At 46.7% G+C, this 27321-nt stretch overlaps 1 protein-coding gene across 1 annotated transcript in view; it reads right to left on the reverse strand.

Moving 5' to 3' along the window:
- Positions 1-27321, reverse strand: part of CDK18 (cyclin dependent kinase 18) — a 644959-nt gene that overhangs the window by 329800 nt on the left and 287838 nt on the right. The window contains exon 2 of the mRNA XM_086923438.1: positions 26295-26456. Within this exon, the coding sequence (XP_086779564.1) occupies positions 26295-26418 (124 nt within the window). The 5' untranslated portion in view covers positions 26419-26456. The remainder of the gene's footprint in view (positions 1-26294; positions 26457-27321) is intronic.

The following is a 27321-nucleotide window of genomic DNA, read 5'->3' on the forward strand; positions in this document are numbered from 1 at the left end:
CTGTTTTTTTTCTTTCTATATGTACACACTTAGAGAGAGGAAAAAAACCCTTCCTGCACAAAAACAATCCTGCATGCAACAGGGTGCCTTCATTGGCACTAGGCTGACGAAAGTGCACCAGTGCAGGGGGGAAAGACAGAAATTGACTATATTGGATAAATACGGTGCATTCTGCCCTTTCCCTGTGATGCAGGGCAGCACAGCAAAATAACTTGCTGTGCTGCCCTGCGCCACCATTCCTGTACATATGCCTCTTAGGGCCATATGTATCAACAAACCCTTTTGCGATTCCTAAATATCGATTTTTAAGGAATTGCTATTTAGGAATTGCAAAATGGTATGTATGAAGAAATTCGCTTTTTTTCAGCAATTCCTTAATCTTCCTTATTTGCGAATTCGCATTTTGCTAATTCGCAATTAAGGAATAATTTCCAATACATTCCTATGGGCCAGGAGGCCCATAGGAATGATTGCGAAATAATTCTCAAATTGCGAATTCGCAATTTGCTAATCGCAATTTGAGAATTATTTCAAGGGTGCAGGGGTGTCTCAAAGACACCCTGCTGCACCCCCGAAATGTACATGAGTGTGCATATGGCACACATACATGTCCTATGGGCTTGTGTGTTCATCACATGCCACCTTCAAAAATGCCAAATTGTGAATTTTTTGAAGAATTCGCAAGTTACCATCAACTACAAGTTGGTGGTAATTTGCGAATTCTTAACCATAATTCGCAGCCCAAAAACGCTACATGCATAGCATTTAAGGAATCGCAAAATTGCGATTCCTTAAATGCTATGGCAAAATAAGGAATCGCAAATCTTTGCTATTCCTTATTTTGCGAATATTTCACACATACCAAAACATGCAAAAAGGCCTTTTGCGATTCGCAAAGGCCGAAATTCTGCAAATTTCGGCCTCTGCGATTCGCAAAAGGCTTGATACATATTGCCCATAGTGCGCAAACTTCACTGTCTCTCTGCTTCTCGCACAATCACTTTTAACATGTGCTGCCTGCTTTGGGGCCACTGCAATTATGCAGCAATGGAGTACAAAATGATGTTGCAGTGTTGACTAAATTATGCAGCAAAGAAAGGTTGCAGCGTATTGTGTGGTACATTTTCGGATACTTTATTATTTTGACTTTTTTACACATACTAACAGTCTCTGCAAAGCTTTTGCCTCATTATTACCAGTTTAACATACAAGTGCAGCAGTGACAACAGTGACCAGTCAACCTTCGTAAAGGGCCTTTTACTTCACAGCATCGCAAGTCCCGTATTTGATCCGTTTGAGCTACAAACAATTTTTTTGTTAGAACCATCAGATTATGCAACTGCTGATGTATTATGTGGCAAATATAGCATAGCTATAATTATGTGTAAAACATTTGCAAACTAGGATATTTTACCATTCATGTTTGAACTTCCTCATGCAGTCTCTGTTGGGTGGTATTTTCTAGGAATGTCTGACATAATATCGACAGACAGAATATCGAACTACAAAAATATCGGAACAAAAATATCGACATCAAAAATATCGGAATCCTATCTTCATAAAGGTAAGTACAAAAATATCGAGAAAAAAAATATCGTAGTACAAAAATATCAGAATTAAAAATATCGTTTTTTTAAATGTATTAATAATAATGTAAAAATAATTTTAAAATACATATAATTTTACAAATATTAAATAAAAATATTAAAACAAAATTAAAACTAATACATATACATTTAAAATAAATAAAACACTTAATAATTTAATGTTTTTTTTTTAATGTTATTTAATTGATTTAATGTAATATTTTTTTGTTTTTACCCTGTACGCCTGTACCCCAAAAACCCAAAACTGACCCTGAACCCTAAAAATATCCCTGTACCCCAAAAACCCAAAACTGACCCTGAACCCTAAAAATACCCCTTTACCCAAAAACTGAAAACTGACCCTGAACCCTAAAAATACCCCTTTACCCAAAAACTGAAAACTGACCCTGAACCCTAAAAATACCCCTTTACCCAAAAACTGAAAACTGACCCTGAACCCTAAAAATACCCCTTTACCCAAAAACTGAAAACTGACCCTGAACCCTAAAAATACCCCTTTACCCATGAACTGACAACTGACCCTGAACCCTAAACATACCCCTTTACCCAAAAACTGAAAACTGACCCTGAAGCCTAAAAATACCCCTTTACCCAAAAACTGAAAACTGACCCAGAACCCTAAAAATACCCCTTTACCCAAGAACTGAAAACTGACCCTGAACCCTAAAAATACCCCTTTACCCAAAAACTGAAAACTGACCCTGAACCCTAAAAATACTCCTTTACCCAAAATTAATTAATATTATTTAATTACCAATTAATTATTAATTAACAATAACAATAAAGTAAATATATTAGCACATTAGCTGTAAATAATTTAATTTAGTAATTAATATTATTTTTCCCAATTAATTAAATAAGAATAACAAACAATTATATATAACAAATTACTATAATTAATGTAATTAACTAATTATTATTAATTAATTACCAACTAATTAATAATTAAAAATATGTACAAAATTATATTAATTAATTAACTAATTAATATAAATTAATTACCAATTAATTATTAATTAAAATATGTACAAACATATATTAATTAATTAATTATTATTAAATTACTTCCCACCCTATTCCCCTATAAACCCATAACCCGCTACAGAACATATTTATCAATTAATCAATTAATTAAAATTAATTAAAAATTATTTCTCAATAATTAATTAATAATTCCTACTAATTAATAATTAATTTAACATAATTAAATTACTTCCCACCCTATTCCCCTATAAACCCACAACCCGCTACAGTAGTAAAAGACAATATTTAATTAAATTACATTAAAATTAAATAATAAAACATAATAAATACAATACAATATACACTAAATTTATTTAAAAATTGATATTAGTAACATCGAAGTTATTTATTTCGATATTATTGACATCGATATTTAAAACTTCGATATTACTGATATCATACTAATATCGATATTAAGACTGTCGATATTACTTACCTTCGATATTTTGTCCCATCGATATTTAAACTTCGATATTATTGTATATCGATATTTAAAACTCGATATTTTGTCTGTGTACCATTTTCTAGACACCTACAGTGCTTGTGGGGAGACTAAGGATAAAGTTGTCTAATAGTGATTGCAGAGGATATTAGTCTGAAGGGGAGAAAATAACTGATTGAGATAATCAAAGGTCCACTACCTATTTCTGACTCTACCACTTTTTGAGTCTCATAACTTCAGAATTGATACATTTGTAATTCTCATTGCTAACTAATTTGAGTAGTAATTTCAAAACTACTAATATAATAATTGTTTCTCATTCATCTGATATTGCTAAAAGTATCTGCAAAACCAGCAGGTCTGTTTTTTATTTTTGGTGTATATATTCATTATTGAGTGCTATTTCTAGACACAATAACAGGAAACCAGGAGGCATCTAATGCTGGGTTCATGACATGTTGCGTGAAGCACATAAAAAATGTAGGACTAAATTTTGCATTGACAGAGAGGCACAGAATGATGTAATCAACAGTACTCCCCAACACGTCGGGTCTCCTGTCATAGAATTTATTTACAACAAGGGGTGGTGAGGGACAGAGTCTCTGAATTAAGCAGAAAGCTCTCACCCAGTCAAGAGATCAGGGCTAGATCCAACACCGTTTTTTAGCTCACTGCACCATCCCAGTTTCAGAACCTGGCTGTATGCAAATTAGTATGTTCCTGTCCCAGTGCATGATGGGAACAGGGCAAACCAAACTACAAAAGCCAATTCTTACACTGGGAAGGAAACAAGCTCCCGGGGACCGGTTTCTGGCATTACAGCCGTCTTCGGCCCGGTTTGCTTGAATCCTGATGGTGCAATGAGCAAGGGTCTCACATCTGAGAATACCCTTCCACGCTTAGGGTGGACAAAAATATTTACAACAAGGGGTGGTGAGGGACAGAGTCTCTGAATTAAGCAGAAAGCTCTCACCCAGTCAAGAGATCAGGGCTAGATCCAACACCGTTTTTTAGCTCACTGCACCATCCCAGTTTCAGAACCTGGCTGTATGCAAATTAGTATGTTCCTGTCCCAGTGCATGATGGGAACAGGGCAAACCAAACTACAAAAGCCAATTCTTTCACTGGGAAGGAAACAAGCTCCCGGGGACCGGTTTCTGGCATTACAGCCGTCTTCGGCCCGGTTTGCTTGAATCCTGATGGTGCAATGAGCAAGGGTCTCACATCTGAGAATACCCTTCCACGCTTAGGGTGGACAAAAATATTTACAACAAGGGGTGGTGAGGGACAGAGTCTCTGAATTAAGCAGAAAGCTCTCACCCAGTCAAGAGATCAGGGCTAGATCCAACACCGTTTTTTAGCTCACTGCACCATCCCAGTTTCAGAACCTGGCTGTATGCAAATTAGTATGTTCCTGTCCCAGTGCATGATGGGAACAGGGCAAACCAAACTACAAAAGCCAATTCTTACACTGGGAAGGAAACAAGCTCCCGGGGACCGGTTTCTGGCATTACAGCCGTCTTCGGCCCGGTTTGCTTGAATCCTGATGGTGCAATGAGCAAGGGTCTCACATCTGAGAATACCCTTCCACGCTTAGGGTGGACAAAAATATTTACAACAAGGGGTGGTGAGGGACAGAGTCTCTGAATTAAGCAGAAAGCTCTCACCCAGTCAAGAGATCAGGGCTAGATCCAACACCGTTTTTTAGCTCACTGCACCATCCCAGTTTCAGAACCTGGCTGTATGCAAATTAGTATGTTCCTGTCCCAGTGCATGATGGGAACAGGGCACACCAAACTACAAAAGCCAATTCTTACACTGGGAAGGAAACAAGCTCCCGGGGACCGGTTTCTGGCATTACAGCCGTCTTCGGCCCGGTTTGCTTGAATCCTGATGGTGCAATGAGCAAGGGTCTCACATCTGAGAATACCCTTCCACGCTTAGGGTGGACAAAAATATTTACAACAAGGGGTGGTGAGGGACAGAGTCTCTAGCATTTAAACCCAACGTTATGTTCAGAAAAAAGAGAGAAGTGCTGATGAATGAAACTGAATGGCTCGGAGCTAACTTTGGTCTGGTTCCACTTATAAGCGTATTTGGGACATTCTGTGATTGAAAAAGTATTCCACATTGTAAATGTATTTTAATATCATTAACGCATATATTAAACCTCAAATAAACGTGTATCCATTGGTTGTAATAATTAATGTTCGTTATAAGCTGTAACTGGTCAGTAAAATGCCAAACATACTAAAAGTTGGTATGTTTTGCTCTTTGCAGCCTCACCTCCGACTCCGCCCCTGACACAATCCTCTGTTATTTCCGCCTCCTGATGCTCCACCCACAGTTCCCCTAAATTTTCCCCCCCCCTTCGACCACTGGTATGTTGCCACACTGCGGCCCTCAGGGGAAGTGAGGTCGGCAGACCAGTCTTCCCCTGGAGTGTTTGTGCGATAGTCAGGACAGGGTGTGAGGTAGTGTAAGGGGTGGGTTAGGGGGTGGGGGTTAGCGCTAGAGTTTAAAAGGGGACAGGAGAGGAATTTCTTCCTCTTCCTGTTCCCAGCGCCTTAGGGTTTAGGTCAGGAAGGTTTTGAAGGTTAGAGCAGTTTCTTAGGTTTAGTGTGGGTAGCGTAGGTTTAGTCCAGGGCGATAGCTTTCTCCTACCTGGTGTGAGTGAAGTAAGCAGGCACGATTACTCCGGTGCCCCGTGACGCGTTTTTCTTGCTTGGATTGTGGTCGGCGGGGGACGGGCCTCCCTGACAGGTAGGCGGCAGCGGGATATCTGGGCAGGCTATGACGGAGCCGGATGCGGCAGCGGTCCGCGCAGCGCTGTTGGTGTTGGGCTGGGCTGGGAGGGCCGACCTCCTTCAGCCCGGCGTGCTGGAGCAGGCATGGGTCGGGGTGACCCGGATACCACGCTCTGCCTCCGAAGGAGTGGCCGCGGCGGCGTGCTTAGATGAGCCGCCACTGCCGAAATCAAATGCACCGGGCGGGGCGGGAGAACCCAAGAGGCAGCGGAGCGCGGCGGGAGGTGGCTGAGCCTTCCAGCGTGCACACACAGTGAGCCAGCTGCGTCTGAGCAGCCGGTGAAGGCAGACAGGGGTGGCGGGGCGGCCCGGGGTGCTAAGGCGGCCACTGGGGATTGGGGGGGCAAGCGCAGCACATCAGGGCCTCCAGGTTGACTTGCTGCCCGTGGGAGACTTTGGGGAATCCTCTGATGAGTCCAGTGAGGCCAGTGGGGGGAGGGGGAGAGCACCACAGAGGAGCCTGCAGGAGACGACTTTGTGTTGCTCCTGTCGGATGAGGGCTCAGAGGATGGGGAAGGGGGGGCAAGGGAACAGCCTGTGGATTTGTCTTGTTGGGGTAAGGGGGTAGTCAAACTCCTGGGTTCCAAGGGTAAGGGGCCTTTGAAGGCCCCCAATGCACCTCCAGCCTGGGGGCCCCCACGCTCCCACCCGTGGGGTGAAGGGCAATTTGCTGACGTTTCTGGCCAGGACAACTGGGCGGCGCGATGGGAGCGCATGTCGCAGGAGGAGAGGGTCCGCGAACAGCATCGCATTATAGCGGAGACAGAATAGAGATGACAGGCACTATGCGCTGCCAGGAAGGCAGGATGGTGGGGGTGCCCGGGGGCATGGTGCCCCCGGTGCCCGGGTCTGTGATAGGTGTAGGCAGGGGCCAGAGTAAGGGGTCCACAGGGTCGAGCGGGAAGTGGGTCTGGGTAGAGGGGCCAGGGACTGCTTTGGCGACACTGAGACCTGAAGGCGCTGGGCCCCCCTCAGGTGCAGACGGCCTGGGGGGGATACAGGCCAGCGGTGGAAGCTGGCAGAGGCAAGGGTGGGCAGGCGGAGCGCAAGATGGCCTCCAAGCGCCGGGTCAAAGCAGCAGGGGGGTCCGCGGAGGCCTGCCCTCCACCGAGGGATCGGGTAGCAGCTGTTCTGGAGTGCGGGTTTGTGCCTGGAGTGAACGGAAAGGGTGTGAAGAGAGTGGTGAGTGAGGTTCGGAGAGATTTTGTGAAAGTGGTGGATGAAGAGCAGCTGGACTATGATGAGGGTGAGGATGAGTTGGAAGAGGGTAAGTTGCGAGATGAAAGCTGTGTGGGGAAGAGTGTGGTGGCAAAAGAGAAAGTTGGTGTGTTTCAGGGTACACAGGCCAGTACCAGCCGAGCCTCACAGCCGGGCTGAAGACGGCGGATGCCAGATGGAAGGACTGGGAGGTGCCCGTGAAACTCTCAGATGAGGGTGCCTGGTGGGATGCGTGGGACGAGGGTCCAAAAGGGGGGCGGAAGAAGGCCTGCCGGTCGGTGGGTGTTGGGGAAGGGTCGGTAAGGGACAAGGGGACGCAAGGGGGTTCGGGGGGGGCTGCGGTGGAGGGGAAGGCTCAAGTGGTGGTAGGCTCAGACAGACAAGACTGAGGACCAGGGTGGGGAAGGAAAACGATGGGAACAAGCACCGGAAGAAGTTTGCTTATATGGGTTTGGCGATGCCACTTGGGTTTCATTTGTCGGAAAAGACGAGGGCGAGGATATGGAAGCATGAATACATGGATGTGTTCAAATTGTTACATAGGGAGATTCAGGCAAAGGAAGGATCTAAGGAGGAAGAATGGGAATTGACTAGGCGGCCGAGGGTGCCTATTACGATGGAGAATTGGACGTCAGCCTTTCTTGATTTACGCCAGTATTTATTGTGAGAAGCATGGGGACAGGGTGATTGCACTTTTCAAATACATGGATGTAATCGGGTATTTTGCCTGGCTCAGCTACGATGAGGAGTTTAGGGCCAGGATTAGTGTTAACCCGGACAAGGCTTGGGAGGACATTGATCAGGAGCTTTGCGTTCAGTGGATGTCATCTACTCAGGCAGCGGCATCTACACACACGGCCAGTGGCCATCCAGTCGCCTACCGGTCTTTTCAGTCGCGTCCCGCCCAGTCTGGGGCGGGTGAGCAGGGATCTGCCGCAGGATCAGGGAGTCAGGGTACCTACACAGGGACAGCTGGTCAGCAGCCCAAGTCTGGCGGAGCCACCATTGGGGCATGCTGGAACTTTAATAAAGGTTTCTGCACGCGACACTCTTGTAAATTCAAGCATGAGTGTTCCAAATGTGGGGGACGACACCCGGTCGCGCAGTGCTTTACGCTGGCCACACCTTCTGAACAGTGGAGAGTTACAAAAGGCCGGGGCCAGGCTGGGCCAAAGGGCCCCTACATCGGTTGATGTGGTGGACATGGGTCCATGGCTCTCTCTCGTTACCCTGATAGAGAGGCAGCTTTGAAGTTGCATTGGGGGTTCACAGAAGGTTTTAAGGTAGGGCATCAGGGTCCTCGGGAGAGAAGGTGGGTGGAGAATTTGCGGTCTGCGAAGGATGTACCGGGTGTGGTGGCGGCCAAATTGCAAAGGAAGTGTTGGAAGGCAGGATTGTGGGCCCGTTTGACGCGTGGCCGGTGCTGGACCTCATTATTTCACCTTTGGGTGTGGTCCCTAAGAAAGAGCAAGGGAAGTTCAGGCTGATTCATCATCTGTCATGGCCGGAGGGGAGCTCAGTGAATGACTTCATCGCCAAAGAGGACTCCAGGGTATTGTATGCGTCGGTTGATGATGCCATTGGTCTGGTGCGGGTTTGTGGTCGGGGGCGGAATTGGCTAAGTGTGACATCAAGTCGGCCTTTCACCTCCTTCCCATTCACCCAGCTGATTTCTCTTTGCTAGGAATGCAGTTTGGGGGGGCCATTTTTGTGGACAGGATCTGGCCGATGGGTTGTGCGATTTCCTGCGCGCTTTTTGAAACTTTTAGTTCTTTTCTGCAGTGGGCCTTTGTGGACAGGAGTGGGCACCAGCTGGTGTCACACTATTTGGATGATTTCCTGTTTGTAGGGAGGGGGCAAACTGGGAAGTGCGGAGCGGCGTTACAGCAGTTTCAGAGTTTGGCTCAGGTTATTGGAGTTCCTTTGGCGCCCGAGATGACGGCGGGGCCCAGTTACTGTTTGACCTTTTTGGGTATCGAACTTTATTCGGTGGCATGGTGAGTGCGTTTGCCGGAATGGAAGGTGTCGGAGATTCGGGTGGTGCTTTTGCAGTTGGTGGAGGTCCAAAAAATTGATCAGAGGTCCGTGCAGCGTCTTTTGGGTTTGCTGAATTTTGCTTGCAGGGTGGTGAGGGCTGGGAGGACATTTTGCAGGCGCCTCGGCATGGCCATGTCAGGGGCAGTACTCCCTCACCACAGAGTCCGAGTCACGCTGGGGGTCCGGTCGGATCTCTGGGTGTGGCTGACATTCCTGGAAGATTTCAACGGCGTATCCATGGATTTTGGGCGTGACAAGATGGTTTGGCAGGTGCAGCTCTATTCCGACGCGGCGGGTGCAACCGGGTTTGGGATCTTCTGGGACGGGCGATGGTGTGTAGAACAGTGTCCGGGTCATTGGTTGCGGCAGGGGCGGAGCATTGCTTTTCTTGAGTTTTTCCCCTTGTTGGTGGCATTAGAGGTCTGGGGGCCCGAGTTTCAGAAAAGGTCGGTGCTGTTTCATGTGGATAACAGGACGGTGGTGGATTTGGTGAATAACCTGAAGGCGAGGGATCTGAGGGTGTTGCGCTTGCTGAGAAACTTTATGCTGCTGTGTTTGCGTTTTAATGTGTTGTTTCGTGCGCAACATGTCCCGGGTGCAAGCAATGACATTGCGGATGCATTGTCTCGTTCGCAGTGGCAGCGTTTCAGGAGGCTGGCGCCGGGAGCGTAAGCTTGCAAGACCAAGGTGCCGGAGGGTATCTGGGCCTGGGAGGAGTGAGAGTAGTGGGGTTGGTGGAAAGATCTATAGCTGAATCCACGAAGGCTCCTACAGGCTGGCATGGTCTGAATTTGGCGCATTTCTGGGTTGGACCAAGAGCACATGGCATATGCCCGAGAGTGCCTGTGAGCAGGGCGTGGTTTGTTTTGTGTTGCATTGTATGGATAAGGGGCTGTCTCAGACGACGATTTTGGGCAAACTGGCAGGGATTTCTTTCTACAGCATGTTGTATTTGGGTTTTGACCCGGCTAGGTCTGCTTTACTGAGCAGAATGATAAAAGGCTGGGGACGTTTGAGGGGGGAGGTTGGGGGGGCACCGCGGGAGGCCATTATGTTTGAGCTATTGCAGGGCCTTGTGGCGGAGTTGCCTCACTGCTGTTATGACGACCACAAAGTGGCGTTATTTCGTCTGTGTCTGATTTGGATGTTCTTTTGGGCTGTTTGAGTGTCTGAATTGATTGGAACACGGGTGTAGGAGAGTAGGGTCTGCTTCCTATGGTCACCCCCACTTTTTGCTCTGATATACTGGTTTCTCGACTTTAGTGTGGCTGTGGGCCTGCTAATCAGATCCACAGCCCAGCTGTTCCCTCTCTAAATTCATACCATGTACTTTAGGTACATACCTAATTGGGTATTGGGTCACCTTTGTGAGCCCCTGTATAGTGTGCCATAGGTACCCAGAGCATAGGTGCATCCAAGGCCTACCAGGGGCTGCAGCATGTATTATGCCACCCCTGGCTGGCCATCCACATTGACACAACTGGCTGATCACTCAGCTGGGGCAAGGTTGTGTAATCACCCCTTGCTTAGGTATAGTATCCCTATACCTACCATTACATATAGAAACATATATACCTATAAGTCACTCCTATGGCAGGCCTTGACAATCCTGAAGGCAGAGTGCTTGGTTTATGTGAGATGGTGCTCTAGCATGAGCTGAGCCTGTCTGCAGCTTTCGGTACCATGTCCTTATAGCTGTTCTATGATATAGCCATACCATATACTCTTAAGTGCATTATAATCCTTGCGGTTAATGCTAACTTTGGTTTGGCTTTATCAAAACATGTTGTGTAAGGTGTCATACGCTTTGGAATGCTACCCCGAGCCAGTCCTGGCGGCGGGGGTAGCATTCCACCCTTCTAGAGGGAAAAGACATGTATTGGTAGCTTTACCTGGTTAAAGTTAAACAGAGCCTCAGCATCACAAAATGGATGCTGCTGCCACAGACACAAGTCTGACCTCCTGCAGCTGGGAGCCCTTCCAGCGAGGGAGGCCTGGACAATAGGTTTCCTGCCTTGGGAGGTGCTAGCACCTCCCCAGACAGGCCATAGTGTATTGGGGCAGGGTGGGTTGAATGAAATGAAACACTGCCTGGGGCACACAAGGTGCTCCATGCATAGTCCGGTTCAAACCAGTTGCTGGGGCACTCCAGCCCCAGCTCTGGTGCGAAACAGGACAAAGGGATAGGGGAGTAACCACCCCCGTCCCTGGTCCCACCCGTAGGAGGGACCTAGCAGGTAATCCAGCCCCTTTAATTCATATAAAGCTAGGAGCTGAGTCTAGAGACTTTAGATTATCCTGAACTGAAACTCTGAAACAAAACTCTGGACCTTCTATATTCTACTGCAACTAGAAGACTGAAGAATCTCCCTTGTGGTCAAGGAGTGACCACTCTGTGCAAACAGGCACCACCTAGCGAATTGCCAGTTTGCTTTGTCGATGCTCCCGAAGGATCCCGATGACTCTGCTTCACAGGACTGGACTTCCAGATTTCTCCGACCCCCGACCCATACCTCCAGCAAAGCTGAGACCCGTGGCGGACACGAGAGACGTGGGACCGCACACCTGGCCACTTTGCTCTTTGCTAAATTGTGCAGGTTCTGAGGCGTCCTCGAAGTTGTGCATTGGGACTTGGGAATCCCCAACCCCGAGTCGTAAGTGCACCAAAGCTCAGCCCTCCACACTCCACGAGTGCCGTGTGGGGCCTGCTCCTGCATTTCCTCTCGATGCGTCTTCGCGGTTGCTAGCCCGCTCGCTAGTGCCCATCTTGAAGACTCCATTTTAAAACAACGCTGCTTGCCTGGTTGCTCTGGGCTTGCTCTTGCTTTCCTGTAAAGGGGAAGCTCCACAGACCTTGCTAGTCTGTACAAGAAGCCAACCTTCACTTCCTGCGTGGGTTGCCTTTGCCAAGGCTTGTTGACAATCTGGAAGTAGACACCTCCAACAGCGAGAGCCTCTGTGGGACAGTCCGTATCCAGCTCCTGGTTGTCGTCGCCGCCTCCTGGTCCACGTGGCTGCAGAGACAAACTTCACTTCTTCACGTGTTTGCAGCTCAACATCGGCAGGTTCCTTCCTGGTCAGTGGCTGGTGACCCTGACTCTGTCCCCTCTGCTTTCAGGTTCTTCACTTCTTCTATCCACCCTTGGATCCATCCGGACATCTTCCTCCTGGTCGCCTGCAGCATCTTCTTGCAGCTCTCCATAGGAATCGACGACGAAACCCGACACGACTTCACACCTATGCACCCAGATTCCCTGGGTGAGGTAACTCGAGTACTCCGCTGCTCCCGTGGGTAATAACTATCCAAGTGTCCTGTTTTAACTGGGTTTCCCCGCAAGTCCACCCGGACTGTCTGAAATCAACTATTTTCTAACTTTTACGTTCCCATTGAAAGCCTATGAGAACTCGCGTGTGTGTTTAGACACTGCACACGCATCCTGTGAGAATCCTACTTCCTAACCTGTGGTTGTTCAGTGTGGTCCCAGCGATTCCCTAGGCCCTAGGCCTATTCACCTGTTCTGAAGTGGTTCTTATACCACTTACTTAGTATATGGTTCGTGAGGCCCCTAGAGCAGAATTGTAATTGTACAACTTATAGTATGCTCATTGAGTAACTTGTGCTGTATCTCAAACTCTGACCTCATAAAGAGTGCAGAGGGGTTGTGTTAGTAATAAATACATATATATTTGATATATACCTTGTGTGGTGTCCTTTCATTTGGTATTCAAGGGGTTATTATTGGTAAAACAATTGGCTTCACATGCTCTCTGAGGTATTAGCCTAAGACTGCTTTACAACCATCACCATAAGGGTTGTTTGGACTGATACAGGGTGCCCACTAGCATAGTGGAGATCACATATCAGGCCAACTTCTCACAACGGGGTGTGCCTGGGCGTTTGTTTGATGATGTGCGTTTGGATGGGTCGTGTTTGGGTATCTGGTTGGGTCATTCTAAAACTGACCAAGGCGGACGTGGCAAGTGGGTGTGGTTGGGGGAGAGTGAGTGTGTGAAAGTGTGCCCAGTGCGTGAGTGGAGAGTGTTTTGCAGCAGGGTGCCGCGGATGGCGGGGGAGATATTTTTGCATGCCTCCCAGAAGCGTGTGACTTCTTTCCAGTTGTTGGCGGTATTGCGAATGGCGCTGCGACGCATGGGCAGGGATCCATCTAGGTATGGGACGCATTCCTTCTGGATAGGGGCAGCCATGGCAGCGGCTAGGTTGGGTTGGTCCTGGGAAGCCATTAGGAGAATAGGGCGCTGGCAGTCTCGTTGCTGTGAGTGTTATGTGCGGAAATGAAGCAAAAGGGGGAGGCTGTTGTTTAGGGGGTAGAAGGGGCTGCTGTTTATGCACGGTTATGGTTCTTCGCTTGGTGCTAATCTCTTTTTCTTCGTAGGTTGCATCAGAGGGCCAGGGGCCAAGACGGTTACCTGGATTGTTGGGCATTCTTTTGTTCATTGGGCCTGGAAGTATGCGGACAGACAGGTCTACGGCCATAGCCTGGGACTGAGGAGCAGCCATCATAAGGTCCAGTGGTGGGGTAAGAGTGGTATGCGTTGGGGCGACTTGCTGCCCTGGCTAACGAAGAAGGTGGCCCAGCTGGGCTGCCCGGACATGATTGTGCTTTACTTGGGGGAAAATTACTTAGTCAAGCAGTCGGGAGTGGCATTGCTGCATTTGATGCAACAGGACTTGAAGGCTATAAAGAGAAATCTGGCTGGCGCCTGTATTGTTTGGACTGAGTTTGTGCCACAACGTATTTGGAGAGGGGCTGTGAAGCCGGCAGTCATTGAAAGGGCACGGCGCAAGTTGAATAGGGCTATGAGACTTTTTTGTGCTACGCAGGGGATCAAAGTGATTGCTCACGAGGGCCTACGGCTGGAGGAGCCCCTTCTTTTTCGGGACGACGGAGTGCACCTTTCGTACATGGGAAATGCTTATTATCTGATGAAAAGGCGGGATACTATTAGTCTGTTGTGGAATGAGTCTATCTGGTGCCAGCGTGATTGAGGACAAAAGGTGCACTAGTTTGGGGTGGGGCAGGTAACCACCCTCCGGGGGTTCCCTGGTTGGCAGTACTTGGGAGGGGTGGGAAGTCCTTGACGGGCATAATCACCCTCCCGGGGTGGGGGATACAGGTGCAGGATGAGGATGTGGGAGGCAGGAGTGCGATGGCTGGAGATGCTGGAGGAGGTTGAATGAGAAGTGTGGAAGTGAATGATATTAGTGAAGAGGTCGTGGTGTGAATTGGTAGTTGAGGAATTGGAGTATGAGAGTGGATAATGGTTGGAAGAGATGAGGTTGGGGATTGTTAACTGTTGTTTGTGTTATGTTGAATTGGTTGTCAACCCTGTCCTAATAAATGGCCTTTTACGCTAAAATAACAGCGTGGAGTGGTTATTGCGCGATGCGGCCCCCAGGGGAAGTGAGGTCGGCAGACCAGTCTTCCCATGGGGTGTTCGCGCGATAGTCAGGACAGGGTGTGAGGTAGTGTAGGGGGTGGGTTAGGGGGTGGGGGTTAGGGCTAGAGTTTAAAAGGGGACAGGAGAGGAAGTTCTTCCTCTTCCTGTTCCCAGCGCCTTAGGGTTTAAGTCAAGAAAGTTTTGACCACCCTCCCACCTTACAGTTTTGGAGTTAGGAGGGGGGCGTTTACCTTGATTATGAGCGTGCCAGTTTAGGACGGGTTGAAAGGGGTTTGTTGGCAATACCCGGTAGGGGTGGAGAGTCCATGACGGGCATAATCACCCTTCCAGGGAGGGGGATACAGGTGCAGGATGGGGGTGAGTCAGGCAGGAGTGCGATGGCTGGAGATGCTGTAGGAGGTTGAATGAGAAGTTTGGAAGTGAATGATATAAGTGAAGAAGTTGTGGTGTGAATTGGGAGTTGAGGAAATGTAGTACGAGAGTGGATGATGGTTGGAAGAGATGAGGTTGGGGGTTGTTAACTGTTATTGGTGTTAAAGTTGAATTGGTTGTCAACCCTGTCCTAATAAATGGCCTTTTAGGCTAAAATAACAGCATGGAGTGGTTATTGCGTGAAGTTTACAGCCCCCCCTTTCTCGCATGTGTCAGAGGCTTGTGTTGCTGGTTCCCCTGCTGTAATGCAATGTCCATTTACTGGTTTCAGGTGTATTGTTATTGCCACATACAAGTATACCTATCGTTGTAAGGCATTCAGTTCTAGAAACAGGTCTTGCCTCATAGTTGGTCCAGGTCCTTGTATCTGCATGCATCTGAAAGCTTTCAGCCTGCATTGAAGGGAAGTTGAGGGGGATGCTTTCCGGGGAAAGGTTACAATCCTGACAACGAGGAAGGCCTTGGACCCCATCCCCTTGGACCGGAGAAGGAGATAAGTTATTACGCGCCTCAGGATACAAGTGCCTCGGCCAGGGGCATGCTCAGTGTTGCAGCGGGTGCACTAAATTCGGCGATCTCGTCGTTTCAGTGCTGCCACCAAGGCTGCGGCAGGGCCAGACCAGAGTCCCACACTCGTCCTTGCAGCCTCAGGTGGCCTTGTTGAGGTGTATGCTCGAGGTGAGTGCACGGAATCATCTGCAGGAATTTGTAGTTTTATGGGATTGGCGATTAAATGCAACCTCAAGGGGTCATTGCCCTGCAGGCTGTAGTCATGTGGCTGTGGCTCCCAACAATCAGTTGATGTTCACGGATGCGAAGGGGGTCTGGACGGGACTTGCTGATTTTGGATCTTTGACGTCCGTGACTAGCCTATGTTTGTAAGAACTACATTACACGTTTACTGGGCATAGAGGCCAGTTAGCTGGTCAATATTTACTGAAATTGTGTTATTTGGGAGACCATTGTGATTCACACACTCCAACAACCCATTTTAAGGAGTACGGGGGGCATCAATTAGACATTTTTACGGTAGAACCGGCTGTGATCTGCTGTGATTCAAGTCTTATGGTTTGCGATAGAAAGGTTTTGCTGAGAGTAGCGTTGTAGGCAGTCTCTAATGCCTTCTGGTAAAGTTTATATTCCCTTGAATGACTTCTTGCGGGTTACAAGACTTTACATGAATGGAAGGTTAACCACTTCGCTCTCCTCTCAGTGTAGTGAAATAATTCACATTTCCAGCTGACCTTAAATGAGTTGAGGGATCGATCTTATATAACATAAATATGACTTCTCGCGGGAGTACAAAACTTTACATAAATGGAAGTTTTACCGCTTTGCTCTCCTCAGTGCAGTAAAAGAACTCACATGTTCCAGCTGACCTTAAAAGAGTTGGGGGTTCTATTGAGCCCCATGGCATATAGGGGCAGCAAACCAGTTTCCTTGTTCTCCTGCTCTGCTATGCATTACTTACATGAGCTTTGTCTCTTCGTGAGTCACTGCTAGAACTAGTTAGAAGTGTAAGGGATGAACAGATAGCAGTTCTTGGAGGGGTGTGGGAAAATGTCTAAGTTGCTGAATCAGGATACCTGCGGCGCAGGTTGTCTGCACAGCCTTGCTTGACAGTTACATTACCGGTAATTTTCTGGCTGGGCAGTCAATCGCTCTATTGTGCTATTGTCGGTGCCTCCATGGTCGCTGGTTCACCCCATGCAGCTCAAAGAGGAATGCGGTCAGCACTTCTAGGGTTCAGACAAGGTATAAAATACATCCTCGGTTGCCTGTCCCTTAATTGGATTGCATTGTGATGTACAAGAATGACTATCACATTCATTCATCTTCAGATCATTTTGTTGATCTCAATTTGGAATTGAATAATGCAGAGGGAGGGACACAAACATATATTTCACCCTGCCACAAAAAGTCACAGTGTGGCACGCGTGACATATTCGACCCTGGCTTTATATTCACAGCCTCTTTTGTTTTATATCACACTGTGAGGAAGTTGCCCATGCTGCAATGGCTACTACTGCTATATTCAGCAGCCAGTTTACCTGTGCTATCTTGGACAGGGTAGTTTCTGGGGCGCGGGTAGGAACAACACAAACAGCCTGGGAATTTATTCATACGGTCCCTACATAACCCCAGCTTAGTTTGCTCCATTGTGCGGACTATTTTATTTATTTATTTTTGGTTTTCATTAGCGCCTGAATCGACTCCGAGGAGTATCTCTGCGCTTTGGACGCGTATCAATTACATATGTGGAAAGTGTGGAACTTAGAAGCAAAACAAAGTGGTTTTAAGTAACTTTCTAAAATGAAAATGGTTCAAGCATTCTCTTAAATGTAGGGGGATTTCATTCCAGTATTGCGGGCCAAGATATGAGAGAGCTTTTCCTCCTAGTCTTGCTCTCCCGATTCAGGGGACCTTCAGCAAATGTTTGGTACTAGATCGTAGGGACCTTAGGGGATGATAAAAAGTGAATTTGTCTGACAAATAGCTGAGGCCAAGATTAAACAATGCCTTGTGAATAGTGCAACAGACTTTACATTTTATCCGTTGATGTATGGGTAACCAGTGAAGTTTCAGAAGAAGAGGGCGGGAAGCTGATCTGGTAGGCATGTTCAGGACCAGTCGTGCCGCCGTATTCTGCACCACCTGAAGTTTACTAATCGAGATTTCATTGGTGGAAAGCAAGAGACTGTTACAATAATCCAGGCGACTCAATATAAGTGCCTGAGTCAGAGTCCTTCGAACAGAGTCCGGGAGCAAAGGAAAAACTTGTCGAAGTAGGCCCAAAGTATGGAAACATGAGCCCACTGTCTGGCCAATATGTTCCTTAAAGGTAAGGGCGTAGTCTAAACAAACTCCTAAGTTCTTAACGGAGGCTTTAGGAACGGGGGGTTTCCCGAGGTTAATAGGCCACCAATTGGGTGACCATAATATGGGTGCCTCTCAGAAAAGTAAAAGCTCTGTTTTCCCAACATTACATTGGAGGAAGTTATTCTTCATCCATTGTGAGATGGCACTCATACCCAAAGAGAAAGTCTCCTGGACAGTGTAGCTGTGTATCGTCTGCATATGATATTGGAATAAACCCATATTTTCTTAGAACATTGACCAAGGGAGCCACATAGATATTGAATAAAGTGGGACTCAAGCAAGAGCCCTGTGGAACTCCCTTGGAAAGTTCCATTGGTGACAAACGATATGGGCCTAGGTTAACTGTCTGAGATCGACCAGATAAAAAGCTTGACATCGCTGAAAGCAGGAGTCCCTTAGTCCAGTTTCCCTCAACCTTCTGAGTAATATTTGATGGAAAACCATATCGAATGCGGCAGATAGGTCCAATAGCACCAGAATCATAGAGTGGCCCTTGTCTAGAGTCATTCTGAGGTTATCCATGTCTACTAGTAGGGCTGATTCGGTGCTATATTTGGGCCTAAAGACTGACTGAGAGGAATCTAAACAGCCTGAGAGTTCGACATGGTTTGAGAGATGTTTGTTGACATATCTCTCTATTAATTTACAAGGAAATGGTAAGAGCGAAATGGGACGATGATTGTTCAGATCAGTCAGAGGGGCCTTGGTGTTCTTGCGAATCGTGTTATCTGTGCAGCTTTCCTTTATGATGGGACAAAACCTTCCTTTATTGACAAATTAAGAAGATGTTCAATCAATGGAGATAGTTGATGGATTAGGGTACTGGCTACTTTAGCAGGGATCAGATCGCAAGGCGAGCCAGATTTCACTTCATGCATTATGGTCTCTACGTCTGCTGTAGTTAGTGGGGGGAAATTCTCAAGTAACAGGGAAGTAATTGATTCTGAAATTTCTGTGGTCATAAGCATCTGATGTGCGGTTCCTGAAGAGACAATTTTTCCATAGATTAGTTCTATTTTTTGTGAGAAATATGATGCAATATCATTACATAATCTTTGTGAGGATTTTTCAACATTCTTACAGGCCTTAGGTTTTATAAATGACTGGAAAATGTTATATAGAACCTTCAGAGCATTATCAGCCAGTATAAGTTGGGTGGAAATGTGATTTTTATGTACAATCTTGATGCTACTATGGTAACTTGACAAAGAAGTTAGAAACTGAATTTTGTCACTTTCCACATGGGCAATACGCCATTTCCTCTTGTACTCCCTACACAGTTTTTTTTGTGTATGTAACTGGAGGGAGAACCAGGCAGCTTGCGGGCGTTTAGAGTGGATGGGAGAGCGTTTCAGAGGTGCAATGTGGTCAATGGTCCGGGTTAATGCCAGATTGTAGTTGGTAAAGGCTTCTACTAAATTGTCTGAGGGATTAATTTGTGGTACTTCCAGAGAGGCTTGAAAATTCTCTGGAGAGACCTTTTGTCATTGCCTAATAGTTGTAAAGGTATCCGAATATTGACCCCTATGTTCTTCTTTATGGCCCTTAATAGAAAATTCAATTAAAGCATGGTCAGTCCATGTTAGTTGTAGTGGTGACTCACACCATACATTGGGGGAATTCGACAAAATAATGTCAAGCGTATGGCCAGCCGTATGGGTGAGACCTTCATTCTGTTCATTTAGGCCTTAGAGTGCAGGGTCATTCAGAAAGGCTAGTGACTCCGCATTGGTGGTACATTCACCATGAATGTTAAAATCGCCTAGTAATTAGAAATTATTACTTGCAAGTACATGAGGAGCTATTAATTCAATGAGTAAAAGTTATAAATCTGCTAAAGGAACTGGCGAGCGATAGACTAAGGCCCCCTTCCAACTAACGTGGGATGACAAATAAATTCGAAAAATAAGAACATCCATCTTTATACTACAACACTCATCCAAAACAGAAACGTTAATGTTGTCTTTATGAGCGATAGCAATCCCTCCCACCATCTTAGTTGGTCTGTCCATCCTAATAAGCTTATAGCCTTCTGGTATAGCAAGAGTGACAGAGGGTGTGGAATGAGGCTTTAGCCAAGTTTCAGTTAAAAACCCAAGTTCAGCTGTGTAGAGGAAAGTAAGTCCCAGATTTCAATAGAATGTCTAGACAAAGAGCGAACATTACATAACATGCTTTTCCATGTCCTCTGGCTTCCCTCTATGGAATTCATACCACATGGAACAGGGGCAGGCTTTGTGCAGGGAGGAGCCTTATTTAATAGAGAATAATCTGATGCTACACAGGTCGGCCCTGCTTCGTGAGCATTACTCTGATACTGACATAGTCTACACGCAAAAGGACCTTCAACTAGTGGTAAGAAATCATGTTGGCAGTGGAATATATTATTGATTCTAAGATCAAGCAGCTCTTGTCTGGTGTAGTGTTTGGTCTTACTTGCAATGCCCAAGTCTGGGGTAGCTTGACCAGGGGTCCTGGCTTCTGGCGCAGTCCTGGTGCGGACGGGTGCAGACGGGCTTGCCTTTTGCACGCCCACTGCGCGCGTCCGCTTTGCGTTGTTTATGTACATTAAGAATTCTTTAAAATGTTTACACCAAATAGGACAATTTGTGATAAGATGGTTGGTTAACTTGTGGGGTTGTCCAAAATCCGGAGCTTCTCACTCACATGGATGTCTGGACAAACGTGTGTAGTGAAGTAAACATGAAGTGGAGACCCATAATTCATAGGAATTTAAAGGTATAAAATGCATCCCTGGTCTCCTGCCCCTGAAATGGATTAACATTGTGAGGTACATTGATGACTAGGTCATGCTTTAATCTAAAGATCAGTATACGTGTTATACAATAACGTGGGCGATGTGTGAGAAGATATTTGTTAGTTTGCAGAGATATATTCTGTTGGTTCCACGCTACATCCATAATAAGTATCTCTTAGACGAAAACGGGACCTCAAACATGAGAATTGGTGACTGTCACAGATATTATTTGCAGTAATATTAGTGAGCTGCTGCTGTATTCCAATGTTGAAAACACAAGTCACTATCCCTGTATATTGTTGCTGAACGTCATTCTAGTCTTTTACATACTGCCCGTCTTGTGTTCTGCAACTCCTCACCGCAGAGACACCTAAGGGTCTGTCAATGGTTCATTGCGTGGCCAGTCATTGTTTACTTTTCATAAAGACACCTATTGCTAGGCTCCATGCTCCTATTTGCACTAATCCTTGGGCAGGGTGGAACTTAGCGGGGACTGTCACTAATGTTAATCGGTCATTGGGTCCATGTTATAGACACTTAAGCACACCTGACACTATCTGGAACAACCAGTAGGTACTTCAGGACGCTCCACCTATGGGTATGAGACTGCCTGCCCCATAGCTGGCCCAGGCAGGGGGTGTAGGAGTGATCGCCCTTATAGGGGGAAGGGTCCTTAAGGTGCGGGGTACACTTATGGGAGGACTCTTGCTGACAAGTTTACTAAAGCTACCTACTTTTCCCCTCTTGCTTCCCAGTGACACTCCTATCTGGGTGCTAGGCGCGAGCAGTAGTACGTCCAGTTGGGACTGGTGTATTACTCACAAGCAGGCCGCCAAGCAATCCGGACTAGGTCCAGTCACGCACATTAGGGAGAGGTGTCCAGGCGAATCACATAAATGGGGGCTGCACCAGGACATGAAACTGCACGTTGGATTCTGACGAAATGTTTCTGCACCACTCATATTGTTAACGTGACAGGTGTTCCCTAAGGCCTCTTGTTTAGAAGCACCAGTAGCTGGGCAGGGGCGTACTTTGGGGAGGATGGTTACAAAGGTATACTACAGTAAAGGGAGCCCCTAGGGGGAAACAGCGGTGGGTGCTTGCTATTCGGGCAGAGGACAGGAGGTTCAAAGAGCTTTGGAATCTTGTAGTATTTCAAAGGCACCTTGTTAGGCACCAGAGGCTTGAAGGGGTGCAGTGTTATTGTACAACTAGGTGCAAGCTAGAGTAGTTATGTAATATGGAGTGCACTGCTCAATGAAGAGTGTTAGCAACATAGCATTTCTTTACTTTGCCAGGATCCATAGCCTGGGTGAAGGGCCGTCTGTGCGTCTTGTGAGTGGCACGATGGGTAGAATTCAGAAATGGAGGCATGCGGTTTTTCCACCACTGAGTTATGTGGGGTGGGAGGCCTAAGCATGTGATAGGACAGCTTGCTATAGAAGCTGCAGCACACTACTGAGATAGCGGGGTTGGGGGTCCCAGGCATGCGCTGGAACAGCTGGCTGTGGTAGCTGCAGGAGACCAGCGGGGATGTCTCCCCACCCAACAGTGAGGCCCTACACCTCGGAGGCAATGGTTTAACATTCCGGGATAGTAGGGCACTGTGGCAAGAAATGACATCCACCTGGTGTAATTCAAGCAACCAATTGTGGGCATGGGTGTTATCATGGGCAGAGATAACCCCACTGTGAGTATAGCAAGGGGCCTGGTCAGGGGTTGCTGGGGAATCCTCAGGCAGGAGAGTTAACAGTGCCATGCGCAGATTCTCTGAACAGTGGAGGTTTAGTTTATCAGGCATGGCCGGTTGCACCGGATGTTTGGTGGGGTGCAGTGTTATGGTAGTTTATGTGCTAGCTTGGTTAGTTGTATAGAAGGGTGTACAGTGCTCTACATTTGTGTTTAGCAACCTTGCATTGCTTTACTTTAAGAAGCTGCGGCATAGACTAGAGGGGGGTTATCTCCTCCCCCTACATTCTGGTCATACACCTGGGAGGCAAAGATTTGACTTTCATGGGTAGGAAGGCACTAATGATAAAAAGGAAATCTCCATGTGAAAGTTAAGCAACTAATCGGGGACAGGTGAGTTATAGTGGTCGGAGATAGCCCCACGTTTCGAGTGGCGAGGGGCCCGGTCAGGGGAGGCCGTAGAAGCCTCTCACAGGAGAGTTAACAATGCCAAGCGTAAATTCATTGAGCAAAGGGGATTTGGCTTTATCAGGCATGGTATGCTACATGCAAAGTCCATAGGGTGTTTTGATGAAGATGGGTGCACCTGTCCAGAGTTGGAAGGGACCTGTTCTTGCATCATCTGGGGGAGGCCTTGGAATCAGCAGGGTGTAGGTAATGATGTCTATCTTGGTGTGGGTCCCTGGTTGAGACGGTGGCCACACCCAGAGCAGTGGCGGAGTTACAGTGCGAAGCAGAGGCTGTAAGGTGCAGAGGGATACCCCCTGCAGGAGCACAACAAGAGTGCAAAGGCCAAATATCCCCAAGGAGGTCCTCGCGTTGGACCCTGGAGGAGCGACGGTGCCCTGTTAGTCCTACGGGCGGATGTGGACCTGAGGGACCGGGGGTTGCCTGGAACGCTCTGCCCCCTTCTGGCAGCCACGGCCCGTGGAGGGAGTTTTGGTGGGGTGGAGAGGCAGGCGGGGGAGGGGCAGGGTGGGGGGTGCTAAAAACTGGAGTATGGATAATTGAAGGTAAGTAAACAATTTAATTAATAAAACGAATTTCGTAGCACACCCTGCATTGCATTTTGCAATGCAGGGCGCGCTACGAAATTCATGTTATTAATTAAATTGTTTACTTACCTTCAATTATCCATACTCCAGTTTTTAGCACCCCCCACCCTGCCCCTCCCCCGCCCGCCTCTCTGCCCCACCGAAACTCCCTCACGGGCCGTGGCTGCCTTCTGGGGACTTAAGTAATGGGGTGGACTAGTGGTCCACCGGTGGGAGGGGTTATCCCCTCCCCCAAATCTGGAAAACACCGATTGGCTATGGCCATGGTGCAATTTGGCTCGTCAGGTGGGCAGGTGGCGAGGGGCTGCCTGCCCTGGGATCGCCCGTAAGATAACCCACCATGTTGCCATATTTGTTATGCAAATAAACCTGCAGCAATTTTATCCACATAGAATATTTCTTGTCTGTTTATTTCTTGAGGATATTGCAGTGGTAGAGTGTTGCCGATATTGACACTATGACGTTTTCAAAGCCCTTCCCACCGATCCCTCGTATTTCTACTGCATGATCTGGTTCAGATTCCAGCTGAGGAAAATGCTGGGAAAGCACCTAGAATGAAGCCTCAATACCACTACAAAAGAGGCTGAAAATGAGAAGCTTACAATTAACATCCAACATTCACTTAGGCAGCAAACCTAGCCAGGCGGCTCCTTCACTGGCACTGCTTGGCTTGGAAGCCATCAAAGAGCAGCATCTGTTTCCGGCAGGGGAGACGGACCTCTCACTGTGCTGAGCTCCATTTCCGGCTGCTCATATTATTGAAAAGATTTCTTTCCAGAACTCTTGTTGTGAGTTTCTACCGCTAATGAGCAGATCTCATTATCGGAGGCTGTGCCTGGCCCCAGCGGACCCTCCTGACCACTGCTGATGGGCTCAGAATATTTGCGTGGTTTGGGCTGTTAATTCTATTATTTTCTGCCGCCACCCCCTCTTTACTCGCACTCCCAGGAGTCAGTGCGGCAGGCTCTAATGAAGCCCCTCATTAGATCTTCCATTTCATGTCATTCTCTATTTCCAAGATAATTGCCAATTTATCTGCAGTGGTAGAGGGCAACTGCTAGCAGAGCACGGAAATCAGCCTCTTCATTCTGAGCTGCCGTCCAACAACAGGCACAAATCACTCGGGTGGGGCGATGTGTATGTGTGTGTGTCTGGTTTTGTGTTTTGTGTTTTGTTCTAGTGGTGTTTCTGTGTGTGTTTGTGGGGTCTATTTGTGTGTGTGTGTGTGACTGTGTGTGTAGGAGAGAGGAGGGATTGTACATGCTTGTGTTGTGGTAAGTGTGTCTGTTTCTGTGTGTGTGTGCAACTGCATGTTTGTGCGTGAGTGGAAAAGAGCAACTACCTATGTTTACATGTATGTGTGGGGGAAAACTCATGGTCTGTTTGTGCAGTGTGCACATATGTGTGTGTTTACCTCTGTCTTTAATTGATTGCAGTTTCATTTCTAAGTGTATGGGACATCCTTGTATTTTGTTACGGTTGTGGAAGAAAGGAATCTGGCTGCCCACAGAGGGTGGCCTTCTTAGTACCGAATTAGGCACACTCCCATGCACCAGTCACTTGGACACCTTCCACAGGAGTCCCTCTTATGTCTTGCGCCTCTGCGGTGTCATTTCCGGCACGCGGTGGTCTGGGGACAGGTATTTATACCTCCCCCCACCCACTGGCCATCCTCTTTTTTTTTCCCTGCTGGTTACGCTGTGGCAGAGTTAAAGGGCAATCCAAAGGCTGATTGGTACATAGAGGTACCCTCTTCAAGAGCACAATAGGGGTGCCTTATGCCAAACCAAAGGAGTCTTGACAGCAGGACCCTGGATAAAAATGGCACCGCCCGATACTCCTTCGGACGGTTGTAAGCCTGAGTAACAGGGGGCTTGCCTTGCAGTGCACCGCCCCTAAACAGGCATGAGTAAAGTTATGAACTGGTGGTCCAAAGTATTTTTCTAGGATAATCCCCACATAAATGGCAGCACCAATTGGGTTGGCCCTAGTGCAGTTTGGCTTAATTGGCTGGCTGGGCAGCTTAGGTCATTCACTGCTGCCTGCCCTTGGATCGCCCGTAAGTTTACCCACCACATTGGAATACTTCTTGTATGAAATAAATATGCAGCAAACTATTTTCCAACAAGATTTCTGTGGACTGATAATTTTGGAGGCTTTCGTCAGGACCTAAGAATATATACCACTACTGCAACAGTGAAAAAAATAATAATATAAGTGATATAGAATGATTTCACTTCACATATGGCATAACCTACCACGTAGACACTATTGATAGTAATATTTGTTGTTATACTATCTCCACTTGCTGTTTTTAACCTTGCCATTATGAGGACCACTATTAAAATTTGTTCTTCGGCATCAAAATAGGCAATTTTAATCACCTTTATTATTCTTTGTATTCACACTTTTTTCATGCACTGAAACTTTTGACCCTTCAGCCGAGACATCTTTCTCTCGCTCTGGTTAAATTCACATCACTATCCCACAATTACAAAGTGGGTTAAGTGTGGAAGGTACCAATCTGTACAAAACAACCCAGATGACGAGTTTCCGCCAATGAGTGGGCTGATGGGTTTATATATCTATATGTCTCTCTCCTTACATAAAAAACACACACATATATGTATTTATAATTAGGACTAATACTCGCACACTATTTACTAAGTGAGCCGATAAAGTTCTCTAGACCCTTGGCATCCTTTGTGTTTTGTGATTAGAGATTTGGGGGATAGGATGCAAGCAGGTCTTTAAAAGGTTCCCCTCAGACCCTTGTTCTACAGTTTGTTTTTTGTGACTGATAATTTTGTGCAGCGCGACCAATTACTGCTAAGCGGGGAGTGTTGCCAATATCGGCACTATGAATATCTAACAGATTAAGTTAGATGAATGATGAGGAAAGAAGACTGAATACGGGGACTTTACCTTCATTTCTCCTGTTGTTCAGTTGGTTGAATTGCTCAGTGAACTCTGCCAGTGACTCCTCAATGGTCTCTGTCCTGGGCACAGACAGCGAAAAACGTCGCGTAAAGTTTTTCATCTTGTTCATTTCTTATTTGCAGATCTTAAGAAATAAGTGGTGAAGGCCTGTGGAAAAAACACAAGAGACCGAGACAGTCAATATGGTTCTAGGCTGGTCATGGCTAATCGATCTCGGTTTATGGTTGGTAGGTGTATCAGAGGTAGAAAGATAGAAGACAGCAATGGACATTTTGCAAACTAGATGTGCATATCACCAATATTTTTACTTTTTTGTGTCAGCTGTAAAACCATAGTCAGTGCTGATACCCTCATTAGAACTTAGGTCCTGACTTCCATTTTGGCAGATGGGATATATATTAAGAGATAGAGAAATGGTGGCTGCAGGCCACTTTTCAGGGATACTGAGATGTTCAACATGATAATCCAGGTGATTAGATGTGACTAAAATGAAGGGAACATATGTTGGCAGCACAAATGAAATGCTGGCAATTCTTGTGAAATTACTCAACCACAACATTCAGATAACAAGACCATAAAACATTTCATATTTGGCCTTGCTTTGTTTTCTGAGTTCTGCCTTCAGCCTTGCAGATGTGGAAAAAGATTTATTTCTCCCATTAGTTTCAAATGAAAACGAATTTTGAGTAACAAAAATCATTGGGCACAAATCCAAAAAGACAAACGTTTGAAACATTTTTTACAATAGTCAATTTCACCATCAGGGATGTATGCATTTGATTGCACTTGACTAAAACGCTCAACATCTCTGGTGATAATAAACAACAGATAAATGATTATTTTCACTTGAGCATCAATTTCTACTGGAGTCAGATCTTCCATAAATTTGAGTTTAGTCCACTTGTGAATGAAGATAAGATGATGTAAGTTTTTTATCACTTAGGCCCTGATTTAGTTTTTGATGGACAGCCCTCCATTCCGCCATGGGGACTGACTAAATTACTCCATATCT

This window comes from Lissotriton vulgaris, chromosome 5 (assembly GCF_964263255.1).
Source record: "Lissotriton vulgaris chromosome 5, aLisVul1.2, whole genome shotgun sequence".
NCBI lineage: Eukaryota > Metazoa > Chordata > Amphibia > Caudata > Salamandridae > Lissotriton > Lissotriton vulgaris.